At 50.4% G+C, this 22,878-nt stretch overlaps 1 protein-coding gene across 1 annotated transcript in view; it reads left to right on the plus strand.

Annotated features, from left to right (window-relative positions):
- The window catches only part of LOC104514387 (histone-lysine N-methyltransferase, H3 lysine-36 and H4 lysine-20 specific-like), a gene marked incomplete at its 5' end in the record, with an annotated part of 41,484 nt that overhangs the window by 16,682 nt on the left and 1,924 nt on the right, over positions 1-22,878 (plus strand). Inside the window, 13 exon segments of the mRNA XM_010158051.1 lie at positions 3,927-4,070; positions 4,472-4,595; positions 5,130-5,330; positions 6,648-6,827; positions 7,158-7,314; positions 7,611-7,816; positions 8,617-8,729; positions 11,472-11,741; positions 13,313-13,429; positions 14,757-14,898; positions 15,231-15,337; positions 18,346-18,550; positions 22,510-22,876. Of these exon segments, the coding sequence (XP_010156353.1) occupies positions 3,927-4,070; positions 4,472-4,595; positions 5,130-5,330; positions 6,648-6,827; positions 7,158-7,314; positions 7,611-7,816; positions 8,617-8,729; positions 11,472-11,741; positions 13,313-13,429; positions 14,757-14,898; positions 15,231-15,337; positions 18,346-18,550; positions 22,510-22,876 (2,333 nt within the window).

Raw genomic sequence — 22,878 nt, forward strand, 5'->3', positions numbered from 1 at the left:
GTCAGTATGTATTTCAGGAGCCAATTATAGACATATATTGTTATATTTGTTGTTGTTACAGCTTCCAGCAGAGCACAAAACCTCGCACCGCTTGTCTGAGCAGTGCCAGCCTCCCTGCTGCTACTGCTTTTTGAAAAGGGCGTTTGATGGGGGTGATAAAGTGGGGTAATGCCCCTGGGCCATAGAACCTTCCTGTACTCTTTCTCAAGTGTGCTCATCTGGAATCCTGTTTCAAAGAAGCCTGTACAAACCTCTTTGCCAATGCTGGGGGTAGTTAACACTGTCTGCTGTTAGGCACCCACTAAGAGACTGGCTCTGCTCTGAGCCAGGAAATTCTCTCTGAATCTTTTACAGGGAAGAAAAGTGGGGGTGATTCAGAGCAGCAGGGTAGCAAGGCCATGGCTCTGAATCCTGTACCCATCATTCACTGCAGAGGAAGTCCAGGGAGTCTTAACTGCCTCCAGCCTTAGACATCTGTGTTGAGTACCTGAAGTTAGGTATGGTATGACCCCAAAAAAGCCAATGCTTGGCACCTTTAGCCAGCATCCATTTCTCTGTGATTGTGTCTCTTGAGCCACTGTGGTGAGTGCTCATCTCTTGGCTTAGGTGAGTGCATGGGTACTGGTGAGTATTGGGATACTGTGGAGGTTTCATGCACTTTTCAATTGTACTTTCCTGGGGAATTTGGACCGCACTGGTCCCCAAGGGAACCCCACTTTGTGCTGAACAGTGCTAGAAGCAATAGATGATCTGATGATACGGCGCAGTGAAGCCTTGGATGCAGCTGCTTTCAGAGGAAAGCTTGTCTGCCTGGGCTGAACTAAGCGAACTTTCCCTGTCCTTGCCCATCTGTGGAGCCAGGAGTGGAAGTTAACATCAGGGCAGCAAGAGACTGAGAAGGGCATGGAAAGCGTTGTGGAAATGGTTGTCAAGGTTGTGAGCCGAGGTCAGGCTGTACCAAAAAACAGGCCAGGCTTTTGAGGATGTGCCAGACACAGCAGCAGAGCGATCTCTGGAAGAAGACCCAAGATGAAACCTGCCCTCTGCAGGAGGTACGTAGTTTTGCAGTGCTCATGCTGGGTAGAGGAAGGAAGGGGAACAGTGACAGGTTCTTTTGAGGGATGGCCTTGAATGGCCATTCCCTTCACACTGTTCACCAAGCACAAGTATCTGGCCTTGCCCATCCTGCTTAGCTCTGACATTCCCATCCCTGTGTGGTTCTGGTAGCCTTGATTAAAATAAGGCTGAGATCCTGGCATGTGAAACGTGCAGATGGGCCAGTTGTTGCGGAACCAAATAGGGCTTAGGCTGAAAGAGCAGGGCTAGAGCAGGCTGTGCTGCACTGGGCACCATGGGTACGGTTAGGGTAGCATTTCCACCAGCCAGTGCTTTCAGATCTGAAGAGGGAGTTGCTGGTTAATGTTATATGATTCCTAGATGCATTTTAGTCTCCCATTCTGATAAGATGTGAAACGGCCATCAAGGCTCAGAACAGAGTCCTAGCAGCCATGGTAGGAAGTGGCCAGGATGGAAAGACCTAAACTGGTTCTAAATCCCTCATATCTCAGTCTGTTGCAAATCTGAGTACGTCCCCCCTTTCCAAAATGCTATCTTGGCTACAAAACCCAAAACCTTAGCTGCAGCAGGGAGCTAGTGCCACTGACCGTGGGATGGGTGGTGCTTATCTACCAGCACCCTGCCTCTGCTGCCAGGGACCTCAGTGACCACGAGCAGGGCTGAGATTGCTCTGCGTACGCAGCCCAGTGTAAGCAGAAGCTGTAGCTGGCGTTTGCCCCTAGTAGCTGATTAACCCTGCTCTTGTTCTTCGTTACAGTGACCCCTGCAACTCTGAGGTCACTGCTGAGCTGAGCAGAAGAGGGAGCACCTATGTAGGAATAGGAGGACCTGAGCTGTACCCAGTTCTTGGAGCGCTGGTTGCTGGTGCTGCTCCTGGAACATTCCAGGAGCCAAAGCATTTGGGCCAGAGGGCAGCCGTGCAGCAGACCACAGAATTCCTAGCAGAAGTACAGCTGCAGAGTAGAAATATAGCACTTAGCTTGAGAAGATGTTATTGCGTATGGAGTTGAAAGTGGCCGTTGTGTTCTTAGATGGTCTTTCTGGCAACGCCACAGAGGCCTTTCCCTTCCCTCTGCCGGGGCTGCGTGGTAGGGTGGCAGCAGGTTGTGTGCTCCTAGAGTATTCCCGCAGGCTGCATCTCTGCCAGCCTTACAGCAGGATTGGGGTGACGGTCGGTAAGGCTGTACGCCGTATGCTGTGCTGGGCTGACAGGAGTTTGTCGCTGGGACTTGGTGCTTTTTTTTGTGCTCAATAAAGGCAATTTATACCATTCATCTTTGTACTGTGTGTTTTAATACACTGTCAGTGCAGCTGCGTGTCTTGCTGTCCCTAGATAAAATCATATTGCTACGTTCAGGGAATGGGGAGAAAAAGGCAAAAAAACCCCAACAGCAAAGAAAAAGCCCAACAAAACAGGGAAAGGAAGCATTGTTATCTGACCAAAACACCAGCTCCAGGTTCTTCCAACTCTGGGAGTCCTTTATGTCCTTGTTTTGCCCAGACTAAGTATGTTTTCAGGGCACATTCAGTCCAGCTTACAGGCTTTAGTGGCCCACAGCTGAGAGTCGTACTCTCCGCACGGATAGCAGAAGGCTCCCTCCTGTGATCGATAGCTGGATGCTTGGCACCAGGCAGGCTGGGAGGTGGGAGAGTGATGGCCGCTGCTCCTGCCAGCAGGTCCAATTCCTTACGGGGGTCTTTCAGGTGTAGAGTTTGTGCCTGAGCACATGCTGGGTATGGCTTGGTGGCCCAAAGAGGAGCTGGCAGCTACGGACCGAGCTCGCTCAGCTAACTGCAATAAACTGGGAACTTTGAAAATGGCAGAGCCATTAAACTGGTTTTGCTCACAGCAGTTGGCTCAAGGCAGCACTCTGCAGCTTTAATGGCCCTTAAGGCGGAGGCACTTGTGGTGGGGGGCACAGCTGGGGCTGGTGAGGCCACTGAAGTGTTGCCCACGCTGTACCCAAAAGGTCTGGAGCTGGCAGGATGGCATTTTCTAGCTCGTAGTTGCCTTTCCTGACAAAAGTGGAGGCAGTGCTGCCATGTGCAGCTCCAGGGCAGTAGAAATGAGTCTCTAGGATACCTGCTGCTCTCCTTCCCTTAACAGTGTCTGCGTAGGTCCTGTGGACACATCGGAAGGTGTCCTTCCACCTTATGGCAGGCCCCCTGACTAGAGACTTTACCCTCTGAAACCCATCTTCTCGGCACAACGCTGTTGGCCAGTAGATGTGATGCTCACCTTAACGCGTTACGCTCGATGCTGTCGTACAGGGCAGATGCTTGTGAAAGACTCGCGACCCCGGCGGGATGGTGGCGTAAGCATCCTGCTGCGCTGTTGGCTTTGGTGTTGGCCAGCTGGTTCATGCTAACACAGGCTTTGAGCACCTGTCTGCCTGTATTCTACGTGGGTTAGGACAAGCGGAGACAAGCGTGGGGGAAAGTCGGGCTCGTTTTCTGGGTGGCAACTGCAGTAAAGATCATTTGACCTTTATTTGCGTTTCCATTGCAAGCAGACTTCAGCATGTAGGCTGTTTCAGGCTGTTCCAGCCTTGATTTGTCTGTGCAGGGCAATACCTTTCTTCAGCCATGACTCCTTCCTCTGAAAAGGGTTATGCACAGAAAAACAATAGTGTTGAGCATGTATTTGTTTAATGAGTTAGTAAACTAAGAGTTCTTTCCTCTCCTGTAAGTCTTTTGGTGGAACTGTACGGGGCATGTTCTCTCCTGGGTGGGTAACACACACCCTGACTGCCAAACTTAGGTGCTCAGTGGCTGAAGTTGTAGTTTCCAAGTCAGGACAGGAACTACTGACAGCCCCAATTGTGGATTTCTGTTTGTTTTTTTTAAAGGGGGAGACCTCGGTTCATGGGACTGCTGCAAGCCCCAAAGAGGGCAACGAAGAGGGGTTAGAGAATGACCACGGAGTGCCTTCATCCAAAAAGATGCAGGGGGAGCGTGGAGGAGGAGCAGCTCTCAAGGAGAACGTGTGTCAGGTAGTGTCCTTGACAAGATCTCTGAAACTTGCACGAAGGTTTTTTGACGTGAGTCTGGTGCACGCTGGTGCCCCAGCTGAGTCCAGGTAGTCTCGAGGTGTTTGACATAGGGTTAATAAGGTTTTTGTGCTCTGGGTCGAGCCTTTCCTCTGCGATTGCCTCAAAAAGTTAGGGAGACCTGACCCACGTAGGATTCGTTTTAGCTGATGCACTGTAGCAGGGACTGGGTAGCAAACGGCAGTGGAGATGCACAAACTCCTGAATGTACCGACACAAGGAAAACGGCATTTTTCTGCAGGGGTGTCTGCTGGCAATCCTGGCCGGCACATGGATTGTTGCTGCCTGGGATGAGCTGGGGAAGGAGGTTGCTGAGAGCTGATGCCGTGCTGCTTTCCCTCCAGATCTGCGAGAAGCCAGGGGAGTTGTTGCTGTGTGAGGCGCAGTGCTGTGGTGCTTTCCACCTGCAGTGCCTTGGGCTCTCCGAGATGCCGAAGGGCAAGTTCATCTGCAACGAGTGTTCCACAGGTACGGCAGCTTCTGCGAGCGCAGAAGGCTGGGGTGCTTGCTGCCCGCTTACCCGGGGAGCGATGTGCCTGCAGTAGGGCTGCTAGCTAGCTCTCCGTCCTCTGACCATTGGTTTGAAGTTTGCTAACGACTTTCTAATTAACTGCTCTACTGTTGACTCAGGCGTAGGGGTGCGAGAAGTGAATGTCCAGGATCTGGTGGGAGAGAGAAGGGGAAATTCTTATGTAGGTCTAGGAGAGAGTTGGTGGAGAGGACGGGTCTGAAGCGGGCTGGAAAGAGGGGAGCATCTTAGTAGGGTTGCTCATTTTTGTTCTTATTTTTCCCTGGCTGGAAATCACACGTATATAATAATGTTTTTTCAATCTGGAGCTTTATGGGAGCTGCAGGCAGAACCAGCCTGCTGCAGAGACCTGTGCTGTGGGCTGGGTACAGCAGGTCGGGAAGTTTCGCTGTGCTGGCACGCAGTGTGATGGAAACGTCGGGTCTTCGTCGAGCCCTTCTCTGTGACTGGTGTGTCCGCTGCTCTTTCTCCAGGGGTCCACACCTGCTTTGTGTGCAAGAGCTGCGGGGAGGATGTAAAACGGTGCTTGCTGCCCCTCTGTGGGAAGTATTACCACGAAGCCTGCATACAGAAGTATCCGCCTACAGTCATGCAGAACAAGGGTTTCCGCTGCTCCCTGCACATATGCATGACTTGTCACGCTGCTAACCCAGCCAACGTCTCAGCCTCTAAAGGTACTGAAATCCGGGGTGGTCCATGGGGGGTGCAGTCAGGCTTTTTCTTATTTTCGTGTCCATTGGGCAGCTTCCTGCTCTGCTAGTTGCTGATGTTGATTTTCTGTCCGTGCTGCAGTGCTCGCTGTAGCGCGTGCTGAGGAATAGCTTCCCATCAGCACTCCTGATGGTCAGACACGGTAACTGAAATGTTCCCTCGGCCCAGACGCTCGGATGCCTGAACGTCAGCCGTGCCTTATGCCTCTGGGGTTTTGAGTGTCACTCCCCTTTCTCCCTGTGCCGGTGTTCAGAGGTGCCCGCGTAGCAGCGCTGCCTGTCGAGCAGCCTGGTAAAAACAATGATATTGTTCTATTTTCCTTTCTTCATCACACAAACTCCCGTCTCGTAGTAGTGACACCCTTGGGCTAAGCTGCTCAGGCAAACGTTTGTTTGAGCTGTTTGCAATGATACTTTGACCTTTATCTTACATGATTAAACTTAAAACTTTTACGTGACCGCCTTGTATGTTTGCTTCTAAAGCTGCCTTTCTTAAATCCTTGGTATCTTAAGGCGAGTGGCAATAAGACTGGCTCTATTTATATTCTCTGGCTCTGTATTAAAGTGTTCTTCCCCCCCACCTCCCTATCAGTATTGAGCATAAAAGCACTAAGGCCCATGGTTGACTGTCTCCTCGCTGAACAATTGCATTGTGTTCCTCTGGCTGCTGCTTCTTGGTGGTCAGTTTTACCCCTTTCCCCCCCACCTCTTCTCCCTGGTTATAGTGTCCTGTGAGGAACTGCAAACAGGCTCTCAGAAACCTTGGATCGATAAAATAGGCCTGTAGGCAGTTCTCCCCTCTGGAATTTCAGGGTAAAATCTGATAAAGTAGAGAGACTAATGCCAGTGTTTTCAGAAGCTAGGCGGATTGGCTTCATTACATGCAGCTAAGCACTTGGAACACCCCCTCTGCAATTACCGTCTGAACTGATTTACTAATTATTGGTGCATGATAGGAAGCAGTCCCAGTCTGAACTCTTGAACTCTTTCTGAACAGCATGCAGGAGGTTTTTCACTTCTAAATAATACAATTTTATAGATGTTCAATACAAATATATATTAAGGATATTTATAATTTTATATATATTTTGTTACATTAAATAAATGGAATCCGGTGAGTGGGTCTTGGACAGGCTATAAAAATTAAAAATCTGCTTCCTTTTCCAAAGATCACCACCTATGGTGGCTTATTTTGAGCTTAAGTATCAATAGTTTTGGCAGGAAACAGAAAATCCTCCTCCCTTAGAGGTTGACTGTGTTCCCGACATGTTCCCGTGCCAGGTCGCTTGATGCGCTGTGTGCGGTGTCCGGTTGCGTACCACTCCAACGACTTCTGCCTGGCTGCCGGGTCCGTGGTCCTCGCCTCCAACAGCATCATCTGCCCCAATCACTTCACCGCACGGAGAGGCTGCCGCAACCACGAGCATGTCAACGTCAGCTGGTGCTTTGTCTGCTCGGAAGGTGAGACGGTCTGCGCTGGGTCCCCTGTCACCAGGGAGTGCCCCGACAAGAAGTCATTGGAGCAAGCAGAAGCTTTGCCCATCCAGAGTCTGCCAGTGAGAGCTGCAGAGAACAGATTCTCTTCCTGTCCATCCCAATTTAAGTCCAACTTCAGGCTAGGACTTCTGGATCCTTAGAAGGGTTCTTTTTGCAGCATGAGTAGGACATAACTTTTGAAGAGGGTTTGAAGAAGAGCATCATGCCGTTTTCTCAGCAGTGTCTTTCTGGAAGTGTGGAGTCCAGGGCTTCTGCGCAGTGACTCTGCTAAATTCCTCCTCCTTTTCTTTGCAGGGGGCAGCCTTTTATGCTGTGAGTCGTGCCCAGCTGCGTTTCACCGTGAGTGTCTAAACATTGAGATGCCAGAGGGAAGCTGGTATTGTAATGATTGCAAGGCAGGCAAAAAGCCACACTACAAGGAAGTAGTCTGGGTGAAAGTTGGGCGCTACAGGTAGGTGAAGGTAGAACAGACTTGTCCACATCCCTCCTTCATTCATTGCTCATGGTGATTGAGGTGAGAAGCTGCTCCTCTCTGCAGAGTGCAGTGCAGCAGCCTCTGGCTTTATTGCATGCGTTTAGCGGCTGGTAAACTGCATGCTTTCCTCCTCCAGTAGCCTCTTGTCTCCCCACCAGCCTTGCTGGTAGCCCTCAGGCACATTTTCCCCATGTCTCCATGCAGTAGCACACTTGTAAGGTGGTTGGAAGTTGGGAAGCCGGAGGTTTCATCTGCCCTTTCCTGTGTTGCAGGTGGTGGCCAGCTGAGATCTGCCATCCTAGGACAATTCCTGTCAACATCCAGAAAATGAAACACGACATCGGAGAGTTCCCTGTGCTCTTCTTCGGCTCCAAGGATTACCTGTGGACACACCAGGCCCGTGTGTTCCCCTACATGGAAGGGGATGTCAGCAGCAAAGACAAGATGGGGAAAGGCGTGGATGGCATATACAAGAAAGGTAACTTGTCTTCCTCTCGAGAGGTGCATGTTCTGTGTCTCTCGGCATTTGGAGAAGTAGCATTCCAAAGAATTCCAGAGAAAAATACCTTTTTATTGCTGAAGTGAATATAAATTTGCAGCATGAGCTGCTGCTTTTCTCTTATCCAGCACACCCATGACATTCAGGAAGAAGTTCTTCCCGGAGAGGGTGGGGAGGCACTAGAACAGGTTGCCCAGAGAAGCTGTGGATGCCCCATCCCTGGAAGTGTCCAAGGCCAGGCTGGATGAGGCTTTGAGCAACCTGGTCTAGTGGAAGGTGTCCCTGCCCATGGCAGGGGGGTTGGAACTAGATGGTCTTTAAGGTCCCTTCCAACCCAAACCATTCTATGATTCATTGGTGTGGGCTTGCAGAGAGGGAGAAGGGTGTGCAGATCTTGAATGCTTCCCCAGGTCTGACATAGCTGCTCTAAACCTGAGAGAGCTGTTGCTCTGTCAGCATCCCTGTATCACATACAGTCATGATCTGTCCAGAAAAACACAGTTGAGTTGTGAACGCAGCTACCTGGCACTTGTGCCCCACAGCGGGCAAAGCTAGCTGGGAGTTCGGATGCTTCATCACTCCCAGAGTCCCTTACTGTCACTCCTGCGGCTGCCCTGCTGCGTTGGCCTTTCCTTCATCCCCCTTCGGCGAACCTCTGCCTCGGAAGTACGCGGCCAGGGAGGTTTGCTGTGGAGCTGTGAGCGCTGGGTGGACACTGGCAGCCCAGCTCCCTGCGAGCTGTGGGAGTTCCTCCTAACACACCCTGTTCTCTCACTTAGCTCTGCAGGAAGCTGCAGTAAGATTTGAAGAGTTGAAGGCGCAGAAAGAACTGAGGCAACTTCAGGAAGACAAAAAGAACGACAAGAAACCTCCTCCCTACAAGCACATCAAGGTGAGGGCGGGTGGTGGGGACGGGTTTGGAAGAGAAGTCTTGAGCTGTCAGTACAGGTATGCAGAAACATTCGTATTGCTGGGCATCCCACTGTATCTGAAAGTTATTTTGATCCTCTTGGCATCTTCAGTCATCCTCCACAGAAGGGACTCATGTATGCGCAGAGCTGTACAGAAGCTGCTGGACACCAGTAATAGAGGTACTCGATGTACTGGAGCAGATCGGGACACCTCGCTGCTGTTGGTGTCAGTTGTGAGGTCCGAAGGCAGCGTCTCTGCCGTGGGGACCGAGGGCAGCGTGCTAGCGACGCGCAGGTACCGCGTGCTGCTGATGGCGAGGCAGGAAGGGTTCAGTGCAGTGGAGCAGGGCTGTGGGAGGATGGTAACCCACACTGAAGCTTGGCAGTATCTTTTCATCTCTGCTGTTGTCTTTTTTTTTTCTGGATCAATTGGTGACTGAACAGAAATACTTAAGCAGACGCACGTGTTGGAATAGCAGCTCTTCTGCTGAGCTTTGGGGAACTCTTCATGTTTAGGGCTGTATTTTGAGATAGAACTGGAGCAGCAACAGACATCCCAGAGGATGGAGGTGACAGGAGAGGAGAGTTGAGGCTAAGCAGTTCTGTGTGCTTGAGATGTGGGTGCAGACTGCTCAGAAAACTAGTGACTCAGGGACTGTTTTCCTCTTTTTTTCATTGCCTCTGTCTGCTCCTTCCCTTTTTATGTGGCAGACTATGAAGGCTTAACTGATTGCTGGCACTTCTTGTTTCTAGACGGGCAAGTATGTCCTGCGTGAGTTACAGTGCGGTGTAAAGAACACAGTGGAATGCTGCAGCAGCAGCGTGGGCCAGGCAGCTTCAGTGGAGGAAGTACAGTTCCTCATTACAGGTATTTTTAAGCCTGTCTCTGGCCACAGCACGAAGGAACTTCAGAAGCAGTTTCAAACCTTTGAAATACTCTTTCAATAGAAATAATAATGGTCACGGTGCAATCTGTGAAAGCATCTGGGGAACTGGAGAAGGCCTCAGGGTGGGCTGGCCGAAGCTGACTGGCTGGCCTGGGAGATCAGCACCTCGGGGTCCATCCCAGGAAGCAGCATGCGAGAGGCTGCTGCAAAATACATTTGGGATCCGTCATGACATCCGGGTAGTGGCTAGTCCAGGCATTGCCCTGCTTTGGAGCTGGTTTCGTGCCAGCAGTGCCTCGGGGCAAGAGCAGGTGTGCTGGGCAGCCGTGCGTGCTGAGGGACGCCGCGCTCGGGCACCATGGTCGCTTGGGTGGCAGTGCCAGAGCCAGCAAGCGCAATTCTGTCTGCCCAGTGGTGTACGGGCCTCAAATGTCAGTCTCATCTTAATCCTTTTAGTGTCTCAGGCTCCTTGCTCTTAACAAGGTAATGAGCTAACACGCTGGGTGAGAGATGGGAAGCAGTGGAGGAGAACATGAGTGACAGGGAAGGTCGGGGGTGGGAGGCAGTACTAGGAGGAAGGGGGAGACCGTTGAAGAGATTAATCTGGGGTTTCTGCAGGGTTTGCTTTTAAACAAGGGCAGATAAGGGCTTGGCCAGCCCCTGCAGGCTACCAGCACAGGAACTTTGCTCTGTGGGTGGGACTAGACAAATTGGGGGGGGGGCGGAGGGCTGGAATAGTTTTGCTAAACAATCCTCTCCTTTCGTGTTCTGGGAGAGGAAAGGGAGTTGATGGTATTGCTCACCTGGGCAAAGAACGGCAAGGAGCGTATTCTTCAGTGTCTCTCCCAAGTCCTGACTCTCTGTTGCCTGCCTTTCAGCGTTCGCTGCCTTTAACCAAAACCAAAGGATCCTGCTCGTGCCAGAGACACGCCAGTCGCTTCTCCACCTGGTGCCTCTCCTTTCGTGTTCTGGGAGAGGAAAGGGAGTTGATGGTATTGCTCACCTGGGCAAAGAACGGCAAGGAGCGTATTCTTCAGTGTCTCTCCCAAGTCCTGACTCTCTGTTGCCTGCCTTTCAGCGTTCGCTGCCTTTAACCAAAACCAAAGGATCCTGCTCGTGCCAGAGACACGCCAGTCGCTTCTCCACCTGGTGCTGCGCTCTGCTTCCTTCCCGGAGCGGTTTTTAGAGAGCTCCTTGGCTTAACTCCAAGCTCCTCTTTCGGCTTTCCAACCCCAGCCTTGCCTGGTTTTTCTTCGTTTCCCTCTGCAGGACAGTAGGGTAGGGAGGTTGTGGCCTGGTGTGTAGGTAGGCCCTCTGTACGCTGTCCGGGTGTGCCAGCCTGCTCTCGTAGCGACAGCTGAGGGCACAAAGCAGCTTGAAGGTAACAGATTGAAAAAACAGGGCTGTAAGGAAAAGCTAAAGAAAAGGATCTGACATCAGAGACTGGAGAAGGTGCTGTTTCATGCAGAAAATGGTTCGGTGTCACGGGTACAGTGGGCACCCACCAAGAGCACTGGACCACCTGGGCTGGCTGTAGGCACAGTGGTGATGGGAGGGGGACACTTGGCAGTCTCTCCCTTCTCTGGGGTCACGGAATGCACACTGCACCAGGTGATGCTGGTGGGGAACCTGCAACCTCCGTAGCTCTTTCCTCTAACCACGTACCTCTTGGAAAACTCTGCCCAGTATGTACCCATCCTCGTGTCCTTCTGCCCCTCAGCGTAACTAACGTGTGCTGCAGCCTGTCCTACGGCTCACAGGCAAGGGTTGAGTATTAGGAGTGACTGTCACAAGGGCCTGTTGCTCTTTACCTGACGTCCTTTCTGTGCATTCAAGGTGAACCGGCCAGTGGGAAAGGTGCAGATCTTCACTGCGGACCTGTCCGAGATACCGCGCTGCAACTGCAAACCAACAGACGAAAACCCCTGCGGCCTGGACTCGGAATGCATCAATCGCATGTTGCTCTATGAGTGCCACCCCATGGTCTGCCCTGCTGGGGAGCGCTGCCAGAACCAGTGCTTCTCCAAGCGGCAGTATCCCGAGGTACAGATTTTCCGCACACTGGCACGAGGCTGGGGCTTGCAGGCCAAAACGGACATCAGAAAGGTACGAACGCTTGCCGCTTCCCCCTTGTGCAGCATTGGTTTCAATGGCTGTGAAAGATTGCTTGCCGTAGAGTGCCATTTAGGAAAGAAATTGATGACTTTAACTTTTCCAAGAGCGTCTTGGCTCAGCTAACCAGGAAAATGGTTTGCATGTTGGTGTCCCACAGGGTCAGAAAGATGTTGGCTCGATCTGTCTGCTTTTATGGACAGTGGGCTTTGAGTACACCATGACACTGGTCTGAATCGGTGCTCAGGATTTCCAGATGTGGAGCTGTGATTACACCTTCCTCCCATTCTTGAATAGCCAGGCTTTTCCAGCATGGGAATCTTCTATCAGAAACTGAAACCAGGGCTAGGCCCTTACAGAATCACAGGATGGTTTGGGTTGGAAGGGACCTTAAAGCCCATCCAGTTCCAACCCCCCTGCCATGGGCAGGGACACCTTCCACTAGACCAGGTTGCTCCAAGCCTCATCCAGCCTGGCCTTGAACACTTCCAGGGATGGGGCAGCCACAGCTTCTCTGGGCAACCTGTCCTAGTGCCTCACCACCCTCTCTGTGAAGAATTTCTTCCTGATATCTAAACCTCCCCACTTTCAATTTAAACCCGTTACCCCTTGTCCTGTCACTACAGGCCCTTGTAAAAAGTCCCCCCCTGCTTCCTTGTAGCCCCTTCAGGTACTGGAAAGTGCAATCAGGTCTCCCTGGAGCCTTATTGTCTCCAGGCTGAACAAGACCGATACCCTTATGGAAGGGTAATGTCTTGGAGGTGGCTGTTATTGCTGAAACTGGTATCGCCAGCTGAAATACTTGTATGTATTTTTTTTTTGTCTGTGCTGAATGAAGAAGGAAGAACGCTAAAGCAAAGAGAATCTGAAAGCTAAAAAGGGCAAAGTGAAACCGAGGACAGTGAGCGTAGTACGAGAGGAATGTCTGAGGAAGGAGTAGGCACAGCGTGCCATGGGGGAGGGCTTGATAGCAGTAGGAAAAATGAGAGTCTGCCCTGTTTAGGCTGTGTGCCTACTGTGATAGAGGTTAAAGGATCTCCCTGCCATTCCCTATCACTTTGGGCAGGCAGTCTGGAAACGGCAAACTTCAGTTACTTAGTGGAGGCAGCTGTTGGCCCCAGTGGACCAGAGCTGGGCTTTCCAGTCAGTTCAAGTATCGTCTCTGCAGCACATCGCCGCAGGGAACTCCGTGGATTCACGGCAGCAGCACGTGCCCTGGGTGCAGCGTGCTGCTCGGTGTGGTTGATCTCCAAAGGGATGTTGTTTCCAGCTGGAATGCAGTTATGCAGTGCTTTCAGCTTTGCAGCAAAGAGCTGATTTTGTGCTTTACTTTTATGCTGTCCCTGAAAGTTAATTCTTGCTGTAACCCAAATAACAATCTGATGGCCATTGTTGCTTTACTTGAAAGAAATTATTTGTTGAGCACGTGAAACTGGCTGCAGAGCACAGAGGAAGGCTGTTTCCACAAAGGAAATGGGAACTAAGTTTTAGGACGAAGTTGGATGTCCCTCCATCCTGGAGGGACTTTGTCTTGCCTTACCAGCTTGTTGTTTTCTCCCTGGCAGGGTGAATTTGTTAATGAGTATGTCGGGGAGCTGATTGATGAAGAGGAGTGCCGAGCCCGGATCCGCTATGCTCAGGAGCATGACATCACCAATTTCTACATGTTGACACTGGATAAGGTATGTGGAAAGAATTTGTCTTGCCAGGATCCTAAAGAGAAGTAAAACGATTGCAAGGAAGGTGTGAGAGTAAAAAAGTGCTAAGAGTTGCTGGTGAGCTGGTCTGCATTTCCACTAAAGAGAAGACTAAAAGAATGGACTTAACCAGGTTGGATGTTAGGGTTAGGAGCAAAGTCTGAACAGACTTCATGGGCGTTTGTTCAGAAGAGGTGAGGCAGTTGTAGGAGGGTCGTAGGTTGTGCTTCAGTGTAACAGGGTGAATTTGTAACCTCAGGATCCTTCCCAGCAGCTGAGCCCTGGAGAGTCCGGATCTGGGCTGGTGTGTGCCAGGGAAGGCATCAGCCCTCAGATGTACAGGTGTCAGGCACAGTGAGAGCCTCATTTAAGTCCAGATCCCAGGTCTTGCTGATCTAAGCAGAAGGGTGGAGTTGGTTACACGCACAGACTCCTCAGTGGGTCCTGGAGGCCAGGTTGTTGCTGTGAGCTCCTGGCTTTCAGAGGTAAGTACTTTTGTCAGCTGCTTTCCACGCTTTGTCAATCAGCCTTGGAAAGATTAGAAGGAGAGCAGGAAAGCAGGCATGGGAAGGAGCCCTTGAGTGCAAGACAGGGTAACAGAGTGGCTGCTTTCTCCTCTCTTGCTGGAAATTCATGCTGACCATATCTTGTTCTCCTTGTCTGGCTGTTGGGTGGGAACAAGGACAAAACCAAGTGTTAAATATGTCCCTCGTTATTATCAAACCAATTCTCGGTTGCAGCTGCCCTCCTCTCTAACAAATGGGAGCGCACAGTGCAGAAGTAAACCTCACACATGACATACTGTTCCTGTTTTCCTTCTGTACATTGACACACAAGAAATAGGAACTGATATTTTGCTTCTAAGCAGAAGTCAAGGTGTAGAACCCCAAGTGCTGCCTTGGAAGTGTGCTGGTGTAGTGTTTATCCGTGCTGAGGGGAGGGCTAACATCCCAGCAGGCAGCAGTAGCACCTTCCTTGCTGCTGGGGAGCCCGTGTGTCTGAAGAAGGTGGTGATGTTGCACAGGTGGTGATGCTGTATGACCTGCCAGCCCCGACCAGAGACATCAGTGTGTGGAAACTGGTTGGGTGTCTGTCGATTGTCCAGGCAGCACAGCCCCTGCCCCTTCCGCGTGGTTAAAACGCGTATGAACTCAGGTGCTCGGGCATCCTCCGGTGCCTCTTGTCATGCGTTTCACCACTGAATAATCCTCACGTGGTGTTCTGGTACCTGAGCTGCGACGGCTTGAGCAGGAAATGACAGCTATTCAATGTGTTTCCGTTTTTTTGGGGTGGTTGTTTTTCGCAATTCCAGGATCGAATCATCGATGCTGGGCCTAAGGGCAACTACGCTCGGTTCATGAACCATTGCTGCCAGCCCAACTGTGAGACCCAGAAATGGTGTGTGAACGGCGATACGCGGGTCGGGCTCTTCGCAATCGTGAACATCAAAGCCGGTAAGGACCCCGCTCTGTCAGTACCTGCAGTGGAAAGCGTGGGAGAGTTGCTGTAGGGAAAGGGGAGGGTTTGTAGCTCTTTGGAAAGAGATTCAAGTTTTGTTTTCGCATAGGCACTCGTGAGACTTAACACCAGCGCTGACACAATGAAACACGCTCCTGTGTGGTACAAACAGAGCTTCGTTGCTCTGATGTACAGAGCCAAGAAATGGAACTCGGCGTGCTCCAGCGTGGGGTTGAATGTCCATAGCGTGTGGTGGGGGCCTGGGCTTGCACTGGATTTTACATACACAGTTCCTCATTGCTTGGTTTTGATCTGCTTCATGTGACAGGGACTGAGCTGACTTTCAACTACAACCTGGAGTGTTTGGGAAATGGAAAGACCGTTTGTAAATGTGGTGCCCCAAATTGCAGCGGCTTCCTGGGAGTAAGGCCAAAGGTATGATGCTCCCCTTCAAGCTTTTGTTCTTCCCAGTCACCTCCTTGGCTCTTCCCGATGGCCTCCTTGCCCATAGATGTGTGTTTGTTGGGTGATCTCAGTCAGGAAAGGTAATCCCCTTTGAGTGTGGCGGTGAGAAAACTGCTTGAAATGATTTGACTATTCACGTTTTCATTCTGAGAGAGTAGATCTTAGACTTCAGTTATAAGAGTTGCTGTAAGTAACAACAGGAAATCATATTTTACACCGGAAAGAGTAAATGAAGGATTTTCTTCAGAATTTTCCGCTTATTATCGTGGTAATTTGCATTGCACTTAGAGGAGCAAAGGCCAGGCGTGGGAAAGACTTCCATCAGATAACTAAAAAATCACAGGTCAGTCCATTTCCCAGAGTAAAAGCCCGAGTGAATCCTGAGCGTGCATGGAAGGCCAGCAAACTTACTTTCCTTCAGACTGGAGTTGCTCCACCGAAGTTTACACATCGGACAGGAGTAAGGAATTTGCCAGATCTGTAGTAGAAAAATCACTACCTTTTAGAACTCGCTGACCTCAGAGCTTTGTTTTGTAACTGTAATGTTGCAGTAACAGGAATTGATTTCAATCACCTCCTTGTGTGAGCTGGTTCTCACTGGGAAAAGGAAATAACAGGAGCAGTTGGCAGTGTTCCCAGCTGTCACCAGCTAAATCTGTCTCAGCTGTTGGTTTGTTTCAAGAGCTTCACCGAATCAGTTTGTGATCCCTCTGCTCTGGCATGTGGATACTAGTGGCTTACTTACCCACAGTTAAGGGTTAAAAGCTCCAGCTGCACGGTTGTTAAGCCCCATCCATAGATAAGGAAAGGTTTGTGAACTCTCCAGAGACCTTAGAAAAACTAACTTACTAAAAAAAATTAAAAAGAAGTCTTCAGAAGTTGACAGATGAAGTGAATTACACATCTGGTGCTTTTAGTTCTTTTTTGGATTGCGATTTAAAGTTCAATTGATTTTGTGCTGCTCTTGTGTTATACACGGCTCGACTGTCATTTTTGCCTTGAAATTGCAGCTTGCATGATGGAAATCGGAGCAAGGTGCCCTTTAGTTGGCATTAATGTTTCATTGTGGTGCCTGAGGCGACTCATTCCATCTTGATGAGATGGGCTACGAAACAGTACCCAAGAAAACAGTGCCTTCCTGTCTTTTTTTGCCTTTTTTCCCCTAACAGATGCATTTTTAAGCTTCCTGAAGATACAGCAAGACAAAACTTGGCTGATTATACTTAAGTTCACTCCTAAAAGTGATCTTTCTGACGGGGAGTGTGGAAGAATGCATGGGAGGCTATTGTACTGCAGTGAGTGAGTGGGAATCGCTTAGTCCAGCTGTTAGACCTCGCTTAGACATTCAAATTAGCTGCAAAAGGTTTTTCTCATTCTCTTTGTAGTTAGATGGCTGAGGTGCTAGGCGCTGAGAATAGGTGGAATGGTTTAGGTGGGGTGAGTTCACTGCCTGGTTTTCGGTGATAAGATAAGAAGGGCCTGACTTTGTTCCATTGTCTGTGGGAGTGGTGGTATATCTGCATGTCTGAAACTGTAGGTCTGGAGATAAAGGTGTTCAAATGTTCTGGTGGTTTTGGGTTTAAATCTTGCTAGGAGAGTGATGAAAATGGTGCCCAGTATTTATGCAGAATAAAGGATGGGGAAATCGCAGTGGAGGCATCATCTCAGCTCGCAGATCTGGATGAGGAGATACATGGACAGTGGCATAAAATGTAGCTCATGTCTGTTTCGATAAACTAAAGCGATAGTGCTTGATGAAATCACTGACTGGGGCCAGGAAGCATCATCCCCATGGAGTTGAGAGCCCAGTGGGAGGCTTAGCCTGGAGAGGCTTGTGCTGGGTGTTAGAGGGGACGGAGGGTGCGCACCTAGTCCAGAGAAGAGAGCGCTTAAGCCGTTTAGATGCCAGTCCTGGGACAAGTCGTGGTTCTTTCCCACATGTCGTGTGTAATCAAACTGCGCTGAGGACACAGAGGTGTTCGGTGCCACCGTCGATGCAGGAGAAGGAGAGGATGGGGCGATTGCAAAGGGGTAACTGGGTGAAGTGGGAAGGGGCTGGGTGCAGTCCGTGTGCCAGGAGTACACGCCTGGAGGGTAACAGCAGAAACAGACCTGCAGCGAGGTCGTGGATTAGAGCGGTGGTGAAGGAGCTGTGGTGCTGTTCAGCCGCCACAGGACGAGGTCGTGGATTAGAGCCATGGCCGAGAAGGAGCTGTGGTCCAGTTCAGCCACCGCAGGACGGGGCTGCTACGGTGATGCAGATGTGGGTGACACTGTGGGAGGGATTTCCCATTTTCCTGGGGAAGTCTTGATGTCTTTGACATGGCCGGTGAGGCACCATGCAAAGGAGTGTGTATAGTTCTGTAACTTGTGTTTGGGAGGAAGAAACTCAGTAGAGGCAGAGAAAAGCCATTAGGAAGGTTGGAGGTGCAGACTGTGAACGAGTTTGGCTTGTGAGAAGGAGTGTGTCCCAGTGGTTGTGTCAGGGGGAGAGAAGCAGAACAAGAGCAACGTTAAGGCAAGAACAGAGAGGTGTAAACCAATCCCAAATACAGTCAGACTGACAGTGGAGAGGGGTGAGGAACATCAGCAAGTGCAGGAAGGTCTGCAGGACACTACTTGGGAGAGTCATGGGAGCAAGGAAACACAACTGTTTGGACTGAGAATCTGAAGAGTCTGAGAGAGGTGGCACGAGCTCAGTGCCACTGGGCAGGCCATGGCTGCTTGTTGTGTTGTTAGTTGCGTGGATCAGTTTAACCAGATACAGGGCTCCCAGGCTCTTCCCCAAAAAAAACAAGAACTATTTGCTGTAGTAAATTGGTTGCCAGATACTCAGAAGCGCTGTAGAGGTGCCATGTATGTTTCTGGTATGGCTGGCAGCGGGGTTTTTATCTGCAGAGTTTGCACTTCGGTGTAGCAGGAAGGGAAGAGATGGAAGGGGCAGAGACCTGCATTAACTGATGTTGTCTCACCCGCAGAGCCAGCCCAGCCTCACCGAGGAGAAGTCCAAGAAGCTAAAGAGACGGCCGCAGATGAAGCGCAGGTCGCAGGCGGAGGTGATGAAGGAGCGAGAGGATGAGTGTTTCAGCTGTGGAGACGGAGGGCAGCTGGTTTCTTGTAAGAAGCCAGGCTGCCCCAAGGTGTACCACGCGGACTGCCTCAACCTGACCAAGAGACCTGCAGGTCAGTGCTCACGGCGTTGGCTCTAGGTGGCTCGGGCGCTGCTCGCCACCTTGCACTCACTCCACAGCCTCTTAAAATGTAGAGGGATCTGCCTCACGTGAACAGACTTCACGGCCGCACGACGCGACCCTGGTTTGCGCTCCGCTGTGACTGCAAAGAGATGAATTGACTGCTGAAGGGGGAGCTGGTCCTCGCCTCAGAAGTGGCCCTTGGGGGCTGAACCATCCGTGGGGCCTGGCAGGGGACAGTCCCAGCAGTGGTTGAGGTGTTGGTTCCTCACATTGGCCGTTTTCTGCGAGCTGAAGACAGTTGAGTTTGAACGATGAGGAAAAGCACTGATGGAAAATAGGAGTTAGAGAGGAACACGTTAGATGTCTGAATAGCTGTGAGCTCATAGCTAGGGGTGAGAGAAGGGTATCCTAGTTTGTGGTGAAATGTGGCAGAAATTTGAAATAAAAAGAAGAACCAATCAAAAAGTACTTCTAGTTGGGGGCAGAGAAATAAATGGGATCCCTCTGTGAGTTGCTAAAACAGTTTCTGGCTCGTTAGTAGCTCAGGAGGTGTAATATCTACTGGAAAAACATATGTAAGTTGTGTTTAAAAGTCTTAAAGGAGCTGGTTGAGGGGAGTGTTTCCTCTGTTGTCAGTTTGTATTGGTTGCTAAAGGAGTTCCTGCAACCTTTAACAGGGGTTCAGGTTTAACCAGTGCTCAGAAAGGAAAAAAGTCTGACGTGAGTCTTGGCAGGCCACTTAGACTGATGTCTGCCAGGCCGGGAGGATGGAAAAGCTGATACGGGGTCAAGGGGCAGAGAACTAAATGGGTAGGATACAGCTGGTGCTACATGGCAAGGTTTTAGGGAGAATAACTCACCGAACCTCATTTAGGGGTTTTTGCTAAGATACCGAATTGGGTTAATAAAGGAAACTGCATTGAAGTAACTTGCTCAGGGGGCTGTAAATCGTTTGATTTAATACTGTAAGCGTTGTCATAATTAGAACTGCTCTGTGCAGCCCTGTGCAGTGTTTTCTGAGCACGTAGGAGGCAGGCTGAGAAACGGGGAACAAGCGATCTCCGAGAGTAACTGCTAGGAGAGTCACTGCGGCAGTGTTTCTGTCAGCGCGCCGCAGGGAGACGGAACTGGGCCTTGAGCACCTCTAGCTGTGTTTTGAAGAGTGTGTAGAAGGGCTAGTAGCGTATTTTGTAGATGACAAATTATTATGTGTGTGCACGTGTTAAGTTTTAGGGAGAAGAGGGCATTTCTGCAGTAGAGCTCGGATTGCTCATTGAACGAACGCTGTTGGAGCAGTGTGAAAGCCAACAGGAGTGCAGGTCATTCCTATGGAAACACCATCATTGAGGGCAAGGGAATCCTGAATATCATCTTTTTGTCCATTTTTGTGTGCTGAGACATGGTACTGTAACATCCTGGCAGGTTTTCCCATGCTTTAAAGTCTCCAATAAAGGAGAATGAAGCCTTCAGCATGTTCCCCAGCTTCCCATTTGAAGAGTTTCTCCTAACAGCCTGACTTGAAAAAAACAAGGGAATGCCATCTCTCCAGTAGACATTTTTTTTTACATACTGGGAGACTTATCCCTTTAGTCCTTTTCTAGCTTAAACAAATGCAGCCTCTTCTTGCAGCTCATATTTTCAAAAATTACTATTCTTGGTCTGCTCTGGACTGTGTCCCACTTGCCTACACGTTTTTAAGTGGTAACAAGGGTATTTCAACAATATTGCAGGTGAGGCCTTCCTAACACCGACAGAAGATTTATATTTTGTGTGTCACATGAAAATTTCTCAGGAAACGAGATTTGACTTGTTTTGCAGCACTAAGCTTTACACGATGTTTGTGATTTGCCCTGTCATCCTAGAGTCCTCATCTTTAATCCTTTCCACATCCTTGTTTTATGTCTTCCTCCTGCATTCCGGCTTTGCACTGGTCATGATTTAATTGCACCTTGTTGGTGCAAGAGCCTCTGTCCAGCTTAAATCCGGAGCCTGTCTGGCCAGCTTTTTGCAGTTCCTCACAACCTTGTTGTTCTCTACGCATTTCTGTAAGCGTATTTGCTGTTCTGCTTACAGAAATCTAAATTAAAATACAGACTAAAGTAGACTCCTGAAAGATGTCATTGGAAACGCCTCCTCAGTTTGCCAGAAGACCATTAATAGCTGGTTTTTAGAATGATTTTCAGCCAGTTGTAGCCATTCTACTCTTTTTACATGTAGGCCGTTATTTTCATAGCCCAGTCCTTAGAGAATCATACAGGACATGAAAGGTTCGACGCTTTTTACTTCAGATGTTTCTTCTGCCATGGGCATTGCTGTCGAGTAATTGGAATTTCCAGCTTGTTTACATGTTACTAATTGTGTGATCTTCCTTCCGAGAGCTCCTCTGCGCTGGGCTGTCTCTGGAGATGCTGCTGCTTCGTTAGGCCTCTTATCCTGTCGACTACCATTAGTTTGATAGGATTTCTCTTTCCTGCAGCGTCCTGGCCCGTTCTGACTTGTTTTATTTTCCATCCACACCAATGACCTCTCACAGTAACGGTCCCAGAGTCTTTCCAGTGGCTGAAGTGAGTGTGGAGTGTGACTCTCGGGGTTGCTGACGGTGCGGGGGGAGCAGTGACAGCCTGTGCTGCAGCACTGTGAACCTGAAACAGGGAAACCCACGTTTAGTGTTAAACATCCCCGCTCCGAAAAGGATGCTGAAAAGTTGGAAAGGACACAGAAAAATGCTATACATGCTTTGAGACCGGCACAAAAGCCTTGGACTGGCTTCAGAGGAGGGGAATACCTTGCTACGTGTTGCCTTTAACACCAGGGGAAAAGCAGCGTGAGAGAGAGGGAAGTGGAAAGCTGATGTTGCACAAGTGCCTGGAAAAGCATCCGCAGCTCCTCAGTGCCATGCTGCAGTCACACTCCTTCCAGCTTCCCTGGAAAAGAGCTGGTAGCCAAAACCATGGATGTACGGGCTTGGCTGGGGGGGCTGGCAGGTGCTCTGGCCCAGCTGGCATCCACTGCTGCCCTTGTGCGTCACTTGTGCTCCGAGCTGGGCTGCACGGCACCGAGGAGGGAGATGGGGGTATGGAGTGTTGGGGAGCATGGGGGCAGGAGGTGCATTTGGAAAGGCAGCCATGCTGGGACTTGTGTACGCTGGGTGCAAACGGTCCCGCTGTTCCTGGTGCCCATGAACTGGTGAGGAGCGTTTGGTAGAGACGGCAGCAGCCTTGTCTGAGGGGAGCAGGGGCCTGAACCAGAGGTCAGCTACAAGTGAAAAAGGCAGCCACCTCTGAAGCGTAATGTTTGTTTTCATCTCCGTGATGGTGGTGATACTGAGGGTGAGTAGGTTCAGTGTGGACATGGAGCTGCTCAGGGAGCAGCTTGGCTTTGTGTTAAGCAGTACTTTTGTTATGGCCATACACAGAGGTTGAGGAAGATGCCTTTGGGTACAGAGACAATAGAAACTTGCTCCCTTGTGATCACTGCCCTCTCACTTCTTCTTTTTGATAAACAGGAAGGGAGGTTGTTGGCCCAGAATTAACAAACTTAGATGAACCTGACGTATCTACAGTCCACGGGGTGTGTTATACGTAGATCTCGCTGCTGTTGTCTGTGGAAATCCGAGCCACAGAGATGTGCAAGCCAGGAGCTCTGCGCTTCTCTTGGTGTACTCCTTCGTTAGCATTGTGATGGAGCCAGATGGGATTTTGGTCTGACCAGGCATGGCTTCTGTTTGCCATGATTATCATCTCCTTTGTTGCTTCCAAGGATGCAGGTTCCTGTTAACTGCCTGTCAACAGCCTGGGAGCTGTGGCAGACACTGAGGAGAACATGTAATTGTGTGGGAGTATTACAGGGGTGTTCCCCCTCTCCCTTGAACTCCCTTTGCCACAGGCCTTGTCTCTTCCCCTTGTACCACTCCTAAGGTATGTCTTTTCTCCTGTGTCTGTGCTGCAGGAAAATGGGAGTGCCCATGGCATCAGTGTGATATGTGTGGTAAGGAAGCAGCTTCCTTCTGCGAGATGTGCCCCAGATCCTTCTGCAAGCAGCACCGGGAAGGCATGCTCTTCATCTCCAAGCTGGATGGACGTTTATGCTGCACAGAGCACGATCCCTGCGGGCCTAACCCTCTAGAGCCAGGAGAAATTCGTGAGTATGTGCCTCCCATAGAAGCCCTGGCTAACGGCGAGGACACCCAACCCCTGGAACAGCCGCCTGCAGACACAGACCTGAGCGTTCAGCCTCTGGACAGCCTACCTCAGTCTGTGGCCCTCAGACTGGAGTCACCAGAAAAGCCCCCCGCTACCCTAGCACTGAGGCTGCCGC

The sequence above is a fragment of the Eurypyga helias genome, unplaced genomic scaffold (genome assembly GCF_000690775.1).
Source record: "Eurypyga helias isolate BGI_N326 unplaced genomic scaffold, ASM69077v1 scaffold27218, whole genome shotgun sequence".
Taxonomy (NCBI): Eukaryota; Metazoa; Chordata; class Aves; order Eurypygiformes; family Eurypygidae; genus Eurypyga; species Eurypyga helias.